This window comes from Trichophyton verrucosum (genome assembly GCF_000151505.1).
Source record: "Trichophyton verrucosum HKI 0517 chromosome Unknown contig00296_1.f1.exp, whole genome shotgun sequence".
Classification (NCBI taxonomy): domain Eukaryota; kingdom Fungi; phylum Ascomycota; class Eurotiomycetes; order Onygenales; family Arthrodermataceae; genus Trichophyton; species Trichophyton verrucosum.
This window is the reverse complement of record NW_003315453.1, coordinates 89,301-105,062: the sequence shown is the minus strand read 5'-3', so window position 1 is coordinate 105,062 and position 15,762 is coordinate 89,301. Positions and strand designations below refer to the sequence as shown.

The 15,762-nt window shown below is 51.6% G+C and overlaps 6 protein-coding genes across 6 annotated transcripts; 3 read left to right on the top strand and 3 right to left on the bottom strand.

Annotated features, from left to right (window-relative positions):
* Positions 1–508: 508 nt before the first annotated feature.
* TRV_03621 (GTPase activating protein (Gyp3), putative) lies at positions 509–3,088 on the top strand (the record flags this gene model as incomplete). Its single annotated transcript, XM_003022251.1, has 1 exon — positions 509–3,088. One exon carries the CDS (start codon positions 509–511, stop codon positions 3,086–3,088), a length of 2,580 nt encoding a protein of 859 aa, XP_003022297.1.
* A 750-nt stretch (positions 3,089–3,838) lies between these two features.
* Positions 3,839–6,260, bottom strand: TRV_03620 (conserved proline-rich protein; the record flags this gene model as incomplete). Its single annotated transcript, XM_003022250.1, has 2 exons — positions 3,839–5,261; positions 5,320–6,260. The coding sequence occupies 2 exons, from the start codon at positions 6,258–6,260 to the stop codon at positions 3,839–3,841; spliced, it is 2,364 nt and encodes a 787-aa protein (XP_003022296.1).
* A 1,198-nt stretch (positions 6,261–7,458) lies between these two features.
* On the bottom strand, positions 7,459–9,035 carry TRV_03619 (uncharacterized protein; the record flags this gene model as incomplete). Its single annotated transcript, XM_003022249.1, has 2 exons — positions 7,459–8,793; positions 8,862–9,035. 2 exons carry the CDS (start codon positions 9,033–9,035, stop codon positions 7,459–7,461), a joined length of 1,509 nt encoding a protein of 502 aa, XP_003022295.1.
* A 456-nt stretch (positions 9,036–9,491) lies between these two features.
* On the top strand, positions 9,492–11,152 carry TRV_03618 (Zn-dependent hydrolase/oxidoreductase family protein, putative; the record flags this gene model as incomplete). Its single annotated transcript, XM_003022248.1, has 2 exons — positions 9,492–9,721; positions 9,910–11,152. 2 exons carry the CDS (start codon positions 9,492–9,494, stop codon positions 11,150–11,152), a joined length of 1,473 nt encoding a protein of 490 aa, XP_003022294.1.
* A 1,470-nt stretch (positions 11,153–12,622) lies between these two features.
* Positions 12,623–14,790, top strand: TRV_03617 (uncharacterized protein; the record flags this gene model as incomplete). Its single annotated transcript, XM_003022247.1, has 6 exons — positions 12,623–12,731; positions 12,927–12,993; positions 13,066–13,274; positions 13,342–13,932; positions 14,015–14,631; positions 14,704–14,790. 6 exons carry the CDS (start codon positions 12,623–12,625, stop codon positions 14,788–14,790), a joined length of 1,680 nt encoding a protein of 559 aa, XP_003022293.1.
* Positions 14,791–14,999: 209 nt separating this feature from the next.
* TRV_03616 (uncharacterized protein) lies at positions 15,000–15,584 on the bottom strand (the record flags this gene model as incomplete). The annotated part of the gene is made up of 1 exon (XM_003022246.1): positions 15,000–15,584. One exon carries the CDS (start codon positions 15,582–15,584, stop codon positions 15,000–15,002), a length of 585 nt encoding a protein of 194 aa, XP_003022292.1.
* Between the last annotated feature and the right edge of the window lie 178 nt (positions 15,585–15,762).

Below are 15,762 nucleotides of genomic sequence, written 5' to 3'. Positions count from 1 at the left end.
TCCGTATATATATATAGCTTCCTCTTGCTCTCGTGTCCGCCAGCCGCGATGCCGGTGCTCGAGACGTCGGATACGAGGCGCTTCTGGTCTCTCGCTGAGCCGCCTCGACCAAGGCTCACCACTCGAGCAGACCGGCCCTCTTCTCTGCCTCAGCCCGTCTGAAATCTGCGTCTTCGAGCTGCTGCTCGCTCCAGGGCTGTTTCTGCGGGCGGCCTTCCTTGCTCCAGAAAAAATTCCCACCCGGCGGCCTCCCTTGCAGCCTCCACCGTCAAGTTCGACATCGCCATCGCCATCGCCTAAAAAAAAAAACAACAACACCAACCGCCCCAGCTGCGTCTTTCTCCCTCCAGCCGGCCATGGACGGCGGCCTCGACACTCGCTCCAGACTCAGACTCAAGACTCAGACTCAGATTCAGACGCCGCTGACCGTCGTCGACCGACCGACTCTCCTCCCTTCGCGGCCTGAACGAACCAATGTCCCAGCGGCGCCGCTGTCTCTGGTGTGGCCATGATCACACAGCGTGGCTCCAGGAGGCCCTCTGCAGACACCCGCACGGCTAGCCAGGCGGCGGCGGCGGCATCTCCATCTCCATCTCCATCTCCAGCTTCGTCCGCCTCCTCTGTCTCCTCCTCGCCGTCGCCGTCGCTGTCTCCCGCCGTGCGGAAGGGTGCGTCGTCTGCCCGCCTTCGACCCCTTCGACAGCACCAGCACCAGCAGCACCAGCAGCAGTACCAAAACTCACCGGTTGGCCTGCGGAAGGCCTCCTATGCGGCCTCGTTCACGGAGTCTCCTACACAGATACAGCCCGCAGACGGGGCGGGTCGTGGCCATGGCTCGCCTGCTGCTACAGCTCCCGCTTCAGGTTCGGCGTCAGGAGGCCAGCCGTACCAGCAGCATCACCAGCACCAGCACCAGCACCAGCACCAGCACCAGCAACAACGCTTCTACCAGCGGCCCTACTCGCCCCAGCCGCGACTGAAGCCGTCTCCATCCATGCCCAATGTCCGGCAGCAGAAGAGCTACTCGCCGTTTCAGGCGGACAAGCCCTCCCCCAGACCGTCTCCCATGGCCCTCTCGCCAAGTCGGCCAAACAACCACCGCTACTACACGCCGGAGCTGCACTTTGATATCCCGCCGCCCTCGCGGACCAGCCTGCAGTCCGCCATGACCGTGGCCTCCAGCGTGGAGCAGACCAGCGGCACGGAGAGGAGCAGCGTCGTCACCAAGACCAGCTCGACCACGGAGCTGTCTCCCAAGATCTCAGAGGAGGACGTCCAGGGGGGGAAACAGGGAGACCACCGCGGCCAGGAGGACCAGTTGCAGCACAACAGCCAGGAGGAGGGCCAGGGTACACTCGGCTATGGCGATATGAGTGTCGACGATGCTATAGATATGTACCTGGACGGCTTTGCAGACGACCCGTCTCCCGGCTCGCCTGCTAAGCGGAAGTCCGCTGCTCTCGTCCGGGCCCTGCTCAGCACTGGTGCCGGCGATGATGATGATAATAATATTATTATTAAACCCGCCAGCACGCCCCCAGACACCCCCGAACCAGAGTCACTGACGCCGGGTAACTTCAACTCCGCAGACTTCAACTTCGACTTTGCTCCTAGCCAGCCTGCTGGTGATAAAAGCCCTTCGCCGCGGCCCCAGACAGCTCTCCCTTCGCCCTCTGCCTCTCCTCCTCCTCCTCCTCCTCCCGATACTGCCGCTGCTGCTACTACTACTACTGCTGCTACTACTTCAACAGACATGCAGCCCCCGCAGAAACAGCTACAACCACCCTTCATCGACTTGTCCATCAGCTCTGAGCCGCCGCCGCTGCTCAAGCCGACCAAGACCCGAGACCAATATGGCTTTCGAAAAGCAACCACCCACGTGACCATCGAGCAGTACGACTCCTGGTATCAATCCTATGCCGAATACCAGAAGATCCGGAGCGAGAAGTGGTATGCGCTGCTCAAGGCGAGCGGCATCGACGAGGCGGTGCCCACGACGTTCCCCATCCGGTCTGCAAAGCTGAAAAAGTACATCCGCAAGGGCATCCCGCCAGAGTGCCGTGGAGCGGCCTGGTTCTGGTACGCCGGCGGATACGACTACATACGGCGCAACCCGGGCCTGTACAGACGCCTCGTCGAGACGGCCCTCCGCAGCCCCATGAACGACGACAAGGAACACATTGAGCGGGATCTCCATCGAACGTTCCCAGACAACGTCCACTACAAGCCAGATTCCTCCGAGGACGCCGGCGCCTCTAGCGGCAGTGGCAGCAGCAATCTCAAACACAGCTCTTCTTCGCCAGACACCCCGATCATCCAGTCTCTTCGCCGTGTACTATATGCATTTTCCCTACATAATTCTAATATCGGATATACCCAGTCGCTCAACTTCATCGCCGGATTCCTCATCCTCTTCTTGCCCGAGGAAAAGGCCTTCTGGCTCCTCCACATCATCACCTCCTCCTTCTTCCCGGGCACACACGAAATCAGCCTCGAAGGCGCCAACGCAGACCTCTGGATCCTCATGGTCGCCCTCAAGGAATCCCTCCCCTCCGTCTACACAAAAGTCGTCAGCACAGCCCCTACAACCTCCAGATCAAAACCCCCCAACCTAAGTACCGCCACCCGGCTGCCGGATATCACCCTGGGCCTCACAAACTGGCTCATGTCCATGTTCATCAGCACTCTGCCCTTCGAAACAACCCTACGCGTCTGGGACGTGTTATTCTACGAGGGCTCCCGTACTTTCTTCCGCGTTGCCCTCTCCATCTTCCGCATGAACCAGAAACAAATCGTCTCCCTCGGCGATCCCATGGAGATCTTCCAGGTCGTCCAGACCGCCCCCAAGCGGATGATCGACCCCAACGAGCTCATGATGGACTGTTTCGCTCGCCGCTTCAAACTGTCCCAGGCTCGTGTGGAGACCCTACGCCAGGCTCGAAGAGCCGCTATCCGAGAGGGCAAGGATCGGCTATCTCAATTGGCTGGACCAAGGAAGTTCAAGACCGATCCCAGCGGCAGGCCGAGTACGGGTGCCAACAGCTCTTCCCCCAGCGCATGGAGGAGCTTCAAAAGCTTCAAACAGTGAATCCGATATTCCATCGTTCGCGTCAATCGTTTCTTGTCCGATTCTTTTTCTTCTTCTTTTTTTTTATCTCTTTACTTCCCGTTTGTCCTGTTCTCTTCTACTGTCTACCTCTTTGTCTCCAGCCCTCCCTCCATTGGCTTGGATACCTACATACCTACATACCCTCTTTTTACTTCTTGCATATGCATACATATTCCTCTCTTGATTGATGATCATCATGGTACCGGCGTTATTCTTCTCGTTTACTGTCCCGCATCCATCAGCCTTTGTCGTCTTCGCCTTAGCCGTGCTATCTCTTTTATGTCCGTTCTACAGCCTGCTGCGTTGCTTGCCTGCCTGCCTGCCAAAAAAAAACTCTGTCTTTTTATACATACGTACTGCATGCATCCATAGAACTACCTACGTCTGCTCACCTACAGACCAGACTACCTAGTAGGTACAAGTAAATAGAGCCATCAAAACAAACCCCAGACTGGCTACAGCACTCTAACTGAGCTAGAGTGTATGTAGCATCTGATGAAAATAACAAACCTCCTATATAAATAAACCACCAGCAATCAATTGAATCGTTGGATAAAATCATTTCATTCAAAGTAGCCGTCAGCCGTTAAAATCTATATATATTTAGACAAAATACACTCGTTGAAAAAGAAGTCTATAAAACCACCCGCCGAGAAACACTCCATTTTTAACCATGCCCTGCCTCCGGTACACCGTTCACTTAAACATCCTTTTTTTAAAACCATTCAACTAACCCTTCTTACCACTTACACACTGCGTGAGACTAACAAGCGTCCAGGCCACGCCCTTCACACAAGCAGTAAGACACCACATTATAAGTGAGAAGAACCAGAATAACGCCCGCAGCGCAGCCCGGGTTGGCCCAGGTAACTTCTCCCCTGCACGCGGTGTCCCATCCGCATACCGTCCGTACCGCTCAACGTCAATCTCCTCAACCACCAGAGTGGGCTTCCTTTTCTTTTTCTGCTGCTCCTGCTGCTGCTGTTTTGTTGTTGTCGTGGTGTCATGTCCACCACCTCCCTGCTGCCGTTGCTGCTGCTGCTTGACTGCGTTGGAGGATCTGCCGATTCCAGCTTCAAGGTCTATCTCCTCGACTTCAGGCTGCCTTTTCCAAGGCCATTTCCAGGATGATACCGACTGGTTCCTTTTCGGTTTCCTTTGGTTTCGCCTAACCTGCGCCATCAACTCCGCTTCTTGTTCGTATTCTTCGCGCTCAGCTTGGGTCGTGAAGATTTGTTTGCCGGTGGGTGTAAAGTATCGACGTTCTTCCTCAATACAAGCAGGCTTGTTATTGGGAGTGGAGGTGGATGTCGATATGGGATTGGAATGCTCGTTAGCGCTGCCATTGCTGTTGGTAGGGGTATGATTTGCAAGAACAGAGGCTGGGCTTGGTGTTGGAGGCCGGTACGGGTCAGGGAATTCCTCTGGCTTGGGGGCATAGATGTCGATGCTTTCGAGAACCTGCTTGGTGGTTTCGTTGGAGACGGTTACGGTGAGAATGGCTGCGACTAGGGTATCGATGCTGTGCAGGGATGGGACCGCCGAAAGAATATCGTTTGAAAAGATAGTAAGAGTCATGTGCTCTAAATCCACGGCTGCCAACGGTGTATCAGTTCCCCTCGAGGATGACCCGCTGTTAGAAACTGACACGACAACGGTAGGGCCATATGATGGGCCGCCGAATGGAGGCAGCGAGTTCGATACCGATGCATTAAGGAGACATGTAGGCACGCTTGACCGCGCTGATTGAGGGCGGCTTCCGGGAGTAGCTGGTGAGGAGTTCATCATCGCCTGGTAGTGTAGTTTATAGCGTGATTGGGCATCCTGCCACTCAAAGAGGCAAGTCTCCTTTGCTTTCACCTGGCTCACTGCAGCACTCTCGGCTTCCATGGCTTGTACAGGGGATAGCTTATTTTGTCTTGCCAACTCTAATGACTGCTCCCTTGCTAGGATCTCTGCCAGTTTCGGGAAAATTGGAATGGTGGTGCTGCTGCGGTTTTGGATGTGGTCAAGATTGAGGGTTACAACCGGAGATTTGGTGTTCGGTTTGGTTGGGTGAGTCTTGTGAAGTTCAAAATCACTGATTGTGTCAGTCTTCAGTGTGTAGAAAGCCACAGATCCAGCACCGATATTATACGTGAACGAATCAATCCTATGTCGTTGTTAGTTTTGGGCTGGATATCCCATGAAAAATACCAGACGAGGCCTACCTTCGGATGTTCAGATGAAAAGTGCCGGCATCAGATCCAGAGCTTTCACCACACGTGGCATTCCATAGCCTTTCAAGGGATTCCACTGGCGCGATCATGGGCCCGTCGACGGATGTAAATGAACTGGGGCATGCAGAAGTAGACGGGGGAGAAAGAGATCCATAGTCTGCTCGAGACGGTGCTTGGTCTGAACTACTTCTAGGTGATCCTGCATTCGGATAATATCTCTGTTGGCTCAGAGGCAGGTCAGGATCATATCGAGGAAATATAGATCTCATCGGAGGCGGTGGAGGTGGAGGAAGAGGCGATGAATTGTCCTGTCCTGGCGAATTGCCAACATCACGGGGTTCACCCTCCGAAGTCGAAGGTGATGACCATCCTCCCGGGGTTGAATCGCCCTGGGAGTTTGTAGAACTGACAGTCTTCGCCCTTTTACGTGACGAGGAAGTCGTCGACTTGGATCTGTTAGGGGTAGATGACCGGGGAGGAGGAAAGACAGCAAACTTGTGCTGAGAGTTCCCATTTAGCCGCGGGACTGGTGGAGGTGACTGGCTGTCTACCGACTTTGGCATGCTTGATCTCGACATAGATGACGGCGACGGAGATACCCTTCTGTGAGGCTGTGGAAAGACAAAAATCTTATCTTCTCTGGATGCCGTGTTATTTGGATAATTTGGCTCCGTACGTGCCTGTTGAGATGGTATAATACTATTTGTGTCTTCGATTATCCGCAAAATCACAGCTTCAGTTTGACCGCCAACTTTTGTATCCTCGAGAACAGGAGACATTCGAGGAGATTTTGTCCTTCGAGGGCGGTGTGCACGCATAGAAGCATTGATGTTGCCGTTGCCGCTGCTCCTGTTGATGCTGCTCTGCCCGGTTTTGTTCGACGACTGCATGGCGGGAGACAATTGGAATTGTCCCTCAGGAGAATCAGGCATCTGATGTGTAATAATAAAAAAAAAGACGGTCAGGCCAACGGACGTCAGTTAACAGGAATACTGGCCGGGTATGCGATGCACGAAGCACATTCAGCAGGATTTTCGGTGAGCAAAAGAAACAGGGAAAATCAGAGACGGGAGAAACAAAGCAGTTTCTCTCTCTTTCAGCTATGAAAGAGAAGAGGAAGGAAGAAAAAAGTGAGCCCCCGCATTGTGAAAACGGCGGATCACATATTATCTATCGTACAGGGCACAAAAATGAACCCCCGGATGACGGGATATGGCCAACCAGAACGATCAACGAAGGCGGTGCGACGGTTTACCGCTGGGCCTTTTTAGCACCACACCATGAAAAATTCCCACCAGTCCCTTATTTTGTTCCCCCACGCCACACATCAAAGTCTCTGTCTGGAAGAATCTTGTTGCATTCTTCCAGTGTTAGCGAGGACGCCCATTTCAGGAAGGAATCGATGGATCGGCTGAATCACCGTGCATGAAACCTTTCCAGATGTGTGCTGGGTTGTCAAGATTGGCATCTTCCGATTCGCTCTGCACAGAGACGGGATGGGTAGCCGCCGTACTTATTGGCAGGCTGTGGTGCAGAAGATGTGACCAGTCCATCGATTGGCGGGGGCCCCCTGCATCCCCGTCACGAACCAGGCGCTTGGAGAGGACAGGGGATCGGCGCGACCAATGCGGTGCTTGGAGGGCACTAGAAGAACTAGTGTAGCCCTTCTAACAAGCAAACAGCGCCCTTCACGTCTGCTTATTGGAGTCGTAATTATAGCACCTCGCCCCGGCGAACCTCCTGTCGTCGTTGTCGAGAGCAACATGCGGTCGGATGTTTTGCTTTTTTTATATTGAGGCTTTGATGAGCCAAAAGGGAAAGACCCACTTAGTTAAAAACGGGCATCAAAATTAGGCTTATCACGTGAGAAGGGGTCCCCCCCCTGGGCCCGGCGGTTGCAGGGACGCAAGAGAGGACCACAGGCATCATCATCACCTGGCTGGGGTGTGATTTCGTTTCTTCAGGGCATGGTTGGTGTGGCCGGTAGCAGGGAGGCTGGGTGCGTAACCGCCCGCAGGGCCATGGGATCCTGGATTTGTTCATGCGGTGCGGAGGTGTGGCACGGGGGGGGGGTCGTACTGAGTATTTATATTTCTAGTTTCTAGTATGGTACACGTGAAGGGGGAGCTTCTATGCAGCGTCACGGCTGACCAGGCCTTCTATCATCGAGATAGCGCCCTCCATGTTTCCCTTGTTATACAGGAACAGGCCTTGGAGAGCGGCGGCGCTAGTTCCCATAGCCCGGTCTCGCTTCCGGCCATCTTCGTCCTCAATAATACCAAGCGCCGCGAGCCGGTCAAGGAACTCCTTCTTGTACGCGCTAGACTCGTCGAGGTCGCCGTAGAATCGATCCCAGAGCTGAGACACTTGGTATCTGGTGGCTTCGCCAAGACGAACGGTCATGTCCACTCGGCCGGGCCGCACTAGAGCTTCGTCCAGCCTGTCGACGTGGTTAGTGGTGAGGAAAATAATTCGTTCCTCCGCACTAGCAACCCCGTCGAGCGCATTGAGTAAACCGGAGAAGGTGACGTTCGCACCCCGGTATCCATCTTCGTCGGACTGTACGCGCCGTGAGCTAAAGGCCGCATCCACATCTTCAAGTAGGACCAGGGTCCGTGCCGGGATGATGGTAAGCAGGTGATTCAATCGATCGTCCGTCAGGCCTCTCTCACTAAGGTTGAGGACCGCGATATCGTAGTCTAGCTCTCCAGCCAGTGCTTGGATGAAAGAGCTCTTGCCGGTACCCGGGGGGCCGTGGAGCAGGTAGCCTCGCCTGTAAGGAATACCACGATCGTGGTACCATGCTCCACTTGAGAAAAAGTCCTTTACGTCGGCCACGATTCGTTCCTTGACTCCTGCGTCCAAGATGACCGAGCTCAATGGTCTCTTGCGCCGAGGCTGACCAAATTGGCGCCACTCTGCTCCCCAGGAATTGTAGATAACAGTCTTTCCTTCATGCGTCTTCACCGCGTACTCGTGTGCTTCTTTGAACAAGTCTTCGAAGATATGCCGTTGCGAGTATAGCGTGGTAAGGGTCACAGTCTCCCATGGGCGCCCAGTCTGCAGGTCCCGCGACTTGGCTTCTCGGACGCGATTCACAAAGATGAATGCGTTCTTGTACCTGAGAATATGTTTTCCCGGGCCCGGTATGAGGGCGAAGTGCGTGTGCATCGCCCCGTTTGCGTGTTCGATCTTCTCGGTTTGTATGGACAGGTGACGCATGCCGGGCGTGAGCTTGTTCAGCAGTGAGTCCATAAAGGATGTCTGCGTCTGCCCTCGAGCAGCTTGATTTGTAAGTTGCGAGCGTTGGTAGAGTGTCATCCAGTTTAGAAACCACGGGTAGGAGTCGTCCTTTATGCTAATCTCCACGTCGACCAACATCCGTCTGCGTAAAAGGATAGCCCCATGTCGAATTCCACGCTGCGCAAGTGTGAGGCCTGCTCCTAAACCTGCTAATCCAAATCCCTATCAATTGAAAAAAAAAGGAGTATTAGTGTATATATTAGCCGAAATTCGACCTCTACACCACTTACAGCTGTGAAAAAGGGGTTATCGGAAAGCTGTGCAAACAACCCTTTATCCGTCTGGATGGCATTTCCTGCTGTCAAGTTCAGCTTAGCTGCTGCCACAGAACTTGCCTGGTCAGCAGCCGCCCCATTCGGTTCCATTGACCGGGAGGCAATTGCCGCAGCATCTTTTCCCAACATATGTGTGCCCGTACAGCTCTAGCCTATCTCATATCGCGAGAAATCGTCTTCTTGTTATCCAAACCCGGATCGAAGCTCGCAACCTTTTTTTTTTTGATATCCGTCGCTGCTTTGACTCTGCTTATGTAATTTAACTTTGTAAGTTACGGATGATAGTAACACCGCGCGGCTTAAATAAGGTTGATGATGTAATCTTCACTGTTTACTTAAACTGATGTCATTGACTTGTCGATATCGTCAACGACATTTAAATGACGGTGTTGACAGCCGTTGGAATTAGATATGACGACTTCGACTTACACCCGTAGTGCTGTAGTATATAAAAGGGAGCTCTTTCCCCGAAATGCCGAAATGATTGTAATCTTTAACCATCCTAGATCGTAAATCAGATGATACCCCTTGCTCTAGAAGGATAACGATACCAACTAGAGCTTGATATTAATACGCGTGACAAGGATGTCGCCTCAGACTGACCTTCAAGTTAGCCCCTCGGGGATATTCAAGAGGGTCAAAGATAAGATCCAGGCCTGCTTGGACCTTAAGAAGAAACACGATATGCAACTTGCAGAATTAGGGGAACCGACCGACTCCTACTGCTATAAATCTACCCTGGTCAAGTACCATTGTCCTCAGACAGATGAGCTTCATGCAACCACTGATACCGAGGCATTCGTAAACAGCTGGGAGTATGTATTCTCTCTTTGGATAAATCTATATTGTGGATTTAGTCAGGCTAATAAACGAATAGGCCACTAGGCTCAGAACTTTTCCAAAGGCGTATGGAAAAGATTGACGAGAGGGACAAAAAAACCACGGAGGCACACTTACAGTAAGAAAAATATGACACGCATAACCATCCCACTTGTCATCAAAGGGTAACTAACTCTCAGTTCAGGAGACTCCATGAAAGATTCAAGCGCCTGTTCCAAAGCCCTGCAGTGGATGTTACCTTTCCGAACTTTCGGTGGACCGCGAGAGTGAATGACATCTACGCAACTTGGATGGGACACTCGTCTGTTTACATGGAGTTCTATTGGAGTGGCCTCACTGTCCTTTGTGACCCTGTATTTGAAGATACGTGTGTGTATCGAGGAGTGAAGGAACGCCGTCTCAACCCACCGCCGTGCAAGATCGAGGATATCCCCTTTATTGATATCGTCCTTATTTCTAACAGCCACCCCCAGCACTTTTCATATCGCACGATAAAAAAGATCCATAAGATTCATCCCTTCTGTCAGTTTATTGTCCCGAGAGGATGCGGGGACTGGTTCAGAGAGAATAGTATCGATACAGTGACCGAGCTTGACTGGTATGAGAAGGTGGACTTTCAGTCCCTGCCATACGCCAATGCATCGGACACCGCTCAGATTGTGGAAGCTGGATGGGAAGAACGCAAAGACATAAATGCCACTATATGGTGTCTTCCCTGCCAGTATGAAAGCCCCATGGGCCCGGGGAGCAGGGCAAAGGGGCTCTGGGCTGCCTGGCTGATAAAGTCGGAAATGTGCAATGTCTATTTCTGCGGGTATGCACCTCGAATCCTCAGTGGTAACTATACACATGCTAACATTTCACTAACCAGGGCAACTGGATACCGAACTCCAGAAGATGTCCCGCCCGGCACGGATCCACTCTTTACGAGAGTTGCAAAACGTCCGTACACCAATAACCGCTGTCCCCAGGAGTTGTGCAGGATCATCGGAAGCATACGCCCTTGTATAGATCTTGCATGCATCCCAATCGGCGGATATAAACCCCGTACTCTCTGGGGCGGGAGGAACTGCGACCCCACCGATGCGATAATGATGCTCGAGGACTTGGGGGCCCAGTTTGGCCTCGCCATAGGCTATGGCACCTGGGGGACCACGAACGAAGAGTCCAGAGCAGTTGAGGACGAGTTTGAGCGTGCCTGCGTCGCACGGGGATGTGAAAGCGGCAAGTTCAATATCACTGGAATCGGCCAGACCATAGGATACCCTCAAACCGCTGCTCGCGGACCGGTGGACCCGCAGTCTCTCTGCGAGAACAGGCCCGAGTGGCTGAAGATGAAATTGCGCGAAAAAAGGGGTTATGACCCTTGCTGTGGAAGTGTACCTTACAGGCCTCGTGCACAGTAAATAGTAAGAGATGGCCATCTGATATAGAGGTGTCCTTCCCCTTTGGGCATTCACAGCCTGTTGTCGCCGCCGAGCGTCCCTGTTTGGAATAGTGTGCATGTTTGTTTTGACGCCCGTCCTCAGGTGGGATGGCCTTATAAAAGCCCCTTCTTCTCCTTCTTGTCCTTCTTTTCTTTCTCTTCCTTTTTCTTCTCTCTCTCTTCTTCCTGTCCATAACAAACAACTCTTTACACAAATGAAACCACACTCCTTTATACATATACTCTCCTTTTCACCAGACATATATATGCTGTCTTATGTATATATCCTGCCTAGCAGGATTATACCAGCTACTGCTGCAGTAAGATATGCACGACAAGTAAGAAACGCGCCCTTCGAAGCCATGATTGGCGTTGCTAACCCGCTTGTTTCTCAGACAAGCGAATAGAGGGTATCGATATCGGTATTCGGTATTAATATAACCGACGATAATATATCCTCATATCGCTCCCCATTTGGGAAGGGGGGGGGGGGGGGGGCAATTTGCAGACGTTACCCTCCCCTTGGCCCCCCTTACCTCGGACCAAACACTAGCCGGGCTAAGGGAAGGGTGGTGATAGATATCACCCTTTCTTACGTTTTCCTTTGTCGAGAATATGTTGGAAAACTTGATATTCCGGATTCCATTATATTTGGGTATCGAAAAAATCGATATCACCTCCAATTTTGGAGGTGAAATAAGGGCATCACCTCTCGTATCACGAGAGGTGCCGGGGGGGCACACCATTGTCGGTGCCCCCCCGGCGCCCCCGGCCGAGCCATGAGGTTCCAGAAAACCGACAAGATCGGAAGAATTAACAGGAAACACACACTTCCAGCCGAGGGCATGGGTCCCCCTACCATGGGGGGAAAGGTACGTATACTCGCGTTTTCCTCATAGTATTACTGTGCAACTAATAAGCCAAGATGGTAGAAAGACCAAGTACCGTTCAATAAAGGAATAATGGGAATATATCCACCTGGATAAGAGGTCCCTCCGAGGACAACCTCGGAGGTGATTGTGTGCCGGCTCGTCCTTCGTCCCTCACCCGAGGGACGAGCCGGCGATGGAATAATGTCAAGGAAATCATTACCAGAATGATACTGGCCCCCGTTGGATGTATCAGCTCATCCAAGGTTGACCCCTTTCCAGGGGGGTCAATAATGACCTCAAAAGAGGTCCAGCAGTAAGTTAGCCCTCTCACGTCCACGAAACCTGAGAGTCATTCTAATCGCTTTTCAACCTAAGGCCGAACTCGAGCGCATGAGGAGGATGAGCGTATTGGGCTTTTCATTATATATATAATATATATAAAAAATAAATATATAAATAATATCCTGTTGTAAAACGTATTCCTGTCATTAGCTAGCAAAGAATCAAAATGTTGTTGATGTCGAAGCTGGAGTAAAAGGCGCTAGTCTTCTTTGGGTCTAGTGCGGGATCTCTCCCACATGAAGCTTTTCTATGCAAAAAGCGAAAGTCGAAAGTTGATATCAGAGAAGAAGAACAGGAAGACCAAGAAGAAAGCTCCGGCACGTCTAGATATCTGCGTTGTGGGAGGTGTCTTGTGGCCGAGCCTGTTTATTTGTTTATTTGTTCCGCCTGGGACTCCCTTTATACTGTTATTCTTTTATAATCGAGCTCGCCGTTGCCCAAGATGCAGGCCCCTGTGGTTGTTATGAGTAGGTCCAAATACTCCCGGGCTTCTGCCTGCAGCCTAATTTCTCTCGTACCATTGCTAATATCAGGCTCCAGATACCCAGAATGAAGGGAGACAGATTGGCCGAAAGGCACAGATGTCAAATATCGCAGCTGCCAAAACGTGAGGAAGCCTGCCGCGAACCCCTCTATACACGATGATATGGTTACTAAACGAAAAGGGGGGGATATGTAGTGTTGCTGATATTATCCGATCATGTCTGGGTCCGAAAGCCATGCTTAAGATGCTTCTTGATCCCATGGGCGGAATTGTTTTGACCAATGATGGCCATGCAATCCTTCGAGAGATTGAAGTTGCTCACCCCGCCGCAAAGAGCATGATCGAGCTGAGCCGGACACAAGATGAAGAAGTTGGCGATGGAACTACGACTGTTATTGTGCTTGGTATGTCTTTTTTTTAGTGTATCTTTTATGATCTTTGGGGCTGTACTAACTACCCTACTCTTTGTAGCCGGAGAAATCCTGGCGCATGCGCTTCCTCAGCTCGAACGCAACATCCACCCTGTTCTCATAATCTCTGCCTTCAAGCGAGCCCTTTCCGACGCTCTTGCCATAATCGAGGAAATATCCCTCCCTGTCGAAGTGGACGATGACAAGGCCATGTACAGTCTAATACAGTCGTCGATCGGAACCAAATTCGTCTCCCGCTGGTCAGAACTCATGTGCGGCCTAGCTTTGAAGGCAGTGCGCACCGTATCCCTTGATAACGGCAGTGGTAGAAAGGAAGTTGATATTAAACGATATGCGCGTGTCGAGAAAATCCCCGGCGGCCAGATCGAAGACAGTGAGGTTATAGATGGTGTCATTATCAATAAGGATATCACCCATCCCAAGATGCGAAGAAGGATAGAAAACCCGAGAATCATCCTTCTTGACTGTCCATTGGAGTATAAAAAGGGAGAATCCCAGACCAACATTGAAGTCAGCAAAGAGGACGATTGGAATAAGATTCTACAGATCGAAGAAGAGCAGGTCAAGCGCATGTGTGATGCCATCATTGCTCTTAAACCTGACTTGGTCATCACTGAGAAGGGTGTCTCCGGTATGATATTCTACCTCTGTAATTGGATTTACCCGGCTTTGACGTGACTAACTTCCCCTAGATCTGGCGCAACATTTCCTAGTTAAGCAGAATATCACTGCCCTTCGACGTGTGCGAAAGATGGACAACAATCGCATTGCCCGTGCTACTGGAGCTACCATCGTCAACCGTGTGGATGACCTACAGGAATCCGATGTTGGAACCCAGTGCGGTCTCTTCGAGATTGAAAAGATCGGCGATGAATACTTCTCGTTCCTCAGAAAGTGCAAGAACCCGAAAGCCTGCAGCATCATCCTCAGAGGTCCATCCAAGGATATCCTCAACGAGGTCGAGCGAAACCTTCAAGATGCCATGTCCGTGGCCAGAAACGTTATCTACCATCCTCGCCTATCCCCTGGTGGAGGTGCCACTGAGATGGCCGTCTCCGTCAAGCTTGCTAACCTAGCCAAGTCGGTCGAAGGTGTTCAGCAATGGCCGTACAAGGCCGTCGCCGATGCAATGGAAGTCATACCGCGAACTCTAGTCCAGAACTCTGGTGCCAACCCAATCCAGGTCCTCACTGCTTTGAGAGCCAAGCATGTCGAAGGCCGCAGCACTTGGGGTATCGACGGTGATACCGGAAAGCTTGTTGACATGAAGGAGTATGGCGTATGGGAGCCCGAAGCCGTCAAACTGCAGAGTGTCAAGACCGCCATTGAGGTATTTTTTATCTTTCTTCCTATTTCCCCTAGTTTTTACATAAGTTGCTAACGTACATTTCTTTTCTGTTAGTCTGCATGCCTGCTACTGCGTGTTGATGATATCTGCAGCGCTAAATCCCTAAACCAAGCTGCCAACATGGGAGGCGGTGAAGAGTAAACGGTCTGGAGTATTTTCATCATTGGGATATGTCGATCTGGCACATAAAACCGCCGTCAATACATAATGCAAGGAAAAAAATTAAACGGAATAGAGAAATCAATTGGCTGCATGCATGTGTGCATGGCCGTGTCATATCAAAAACTGAAATTCGCCTGGGTATCATATCATCTCTTTATAGTACAGCGTCACCCGTCTAGACCCGCGTATCAATCCTCATCATGTATAATTACGCCGGGAACCTCGCCGTTCTCATGTCCGCCTTCCTTGCTCCCCGGCACAGCAGCATCCCCTATTGTAGCACGTCCCTTGACAGCCGCATCAGTAGCTTCGTTTCCTCCATCATCATCATCACCACCACTCTTTCCCTTCTTCCCCTTGCCTTTCTTTCTCTTCTCTCTTTTCCTCCTATTCTTCTCTGTCTTCTCTTCATCCTTCCGCTTAGCTTCTTCCCTCGCTTTATTGAATTCGATCTCGTCCTTCTCCTTCTTCAGCTCCTCCTCCATAAGCTTTATCCGTTCATACTCCCGTCTCCTACTAGCCTTGTAGACATGGAACTCTCCCGATCCAGCTCCCGCAGAGGATCCCTGGACATTCGCTATTATTTCCGGCGGTGGAGCAAGGGTCTTTGGTTTCGATGGTTCCGGTAACCTGATTTCTTTTGAGGGGTCTTTAAACAGCGTTTTTATCTCCTGTGCTTGCTCAGAGAGAGGGGTAAGGGCCCGCCGTTTCGTGGGACGTTTGCTTCGGGAGTCGTGGCTTGTGGGAATGGATTCTGGGATCGGCTCTGACATCGTGGTGATGCCCAATAATAGTGGTCGTTTGGCAGGCTTATGGGTTTGGTATCTCCTACGCCTTTCCTTTCTGTTGTATGTGTAAATGCCCAAGTGTATCTTATATTCGCTTTAACAAACGGATACGTGAAATAGCTCGGAACTGTCCGCATAAGCTGCCTGCCGCGTCCTGCGTCGA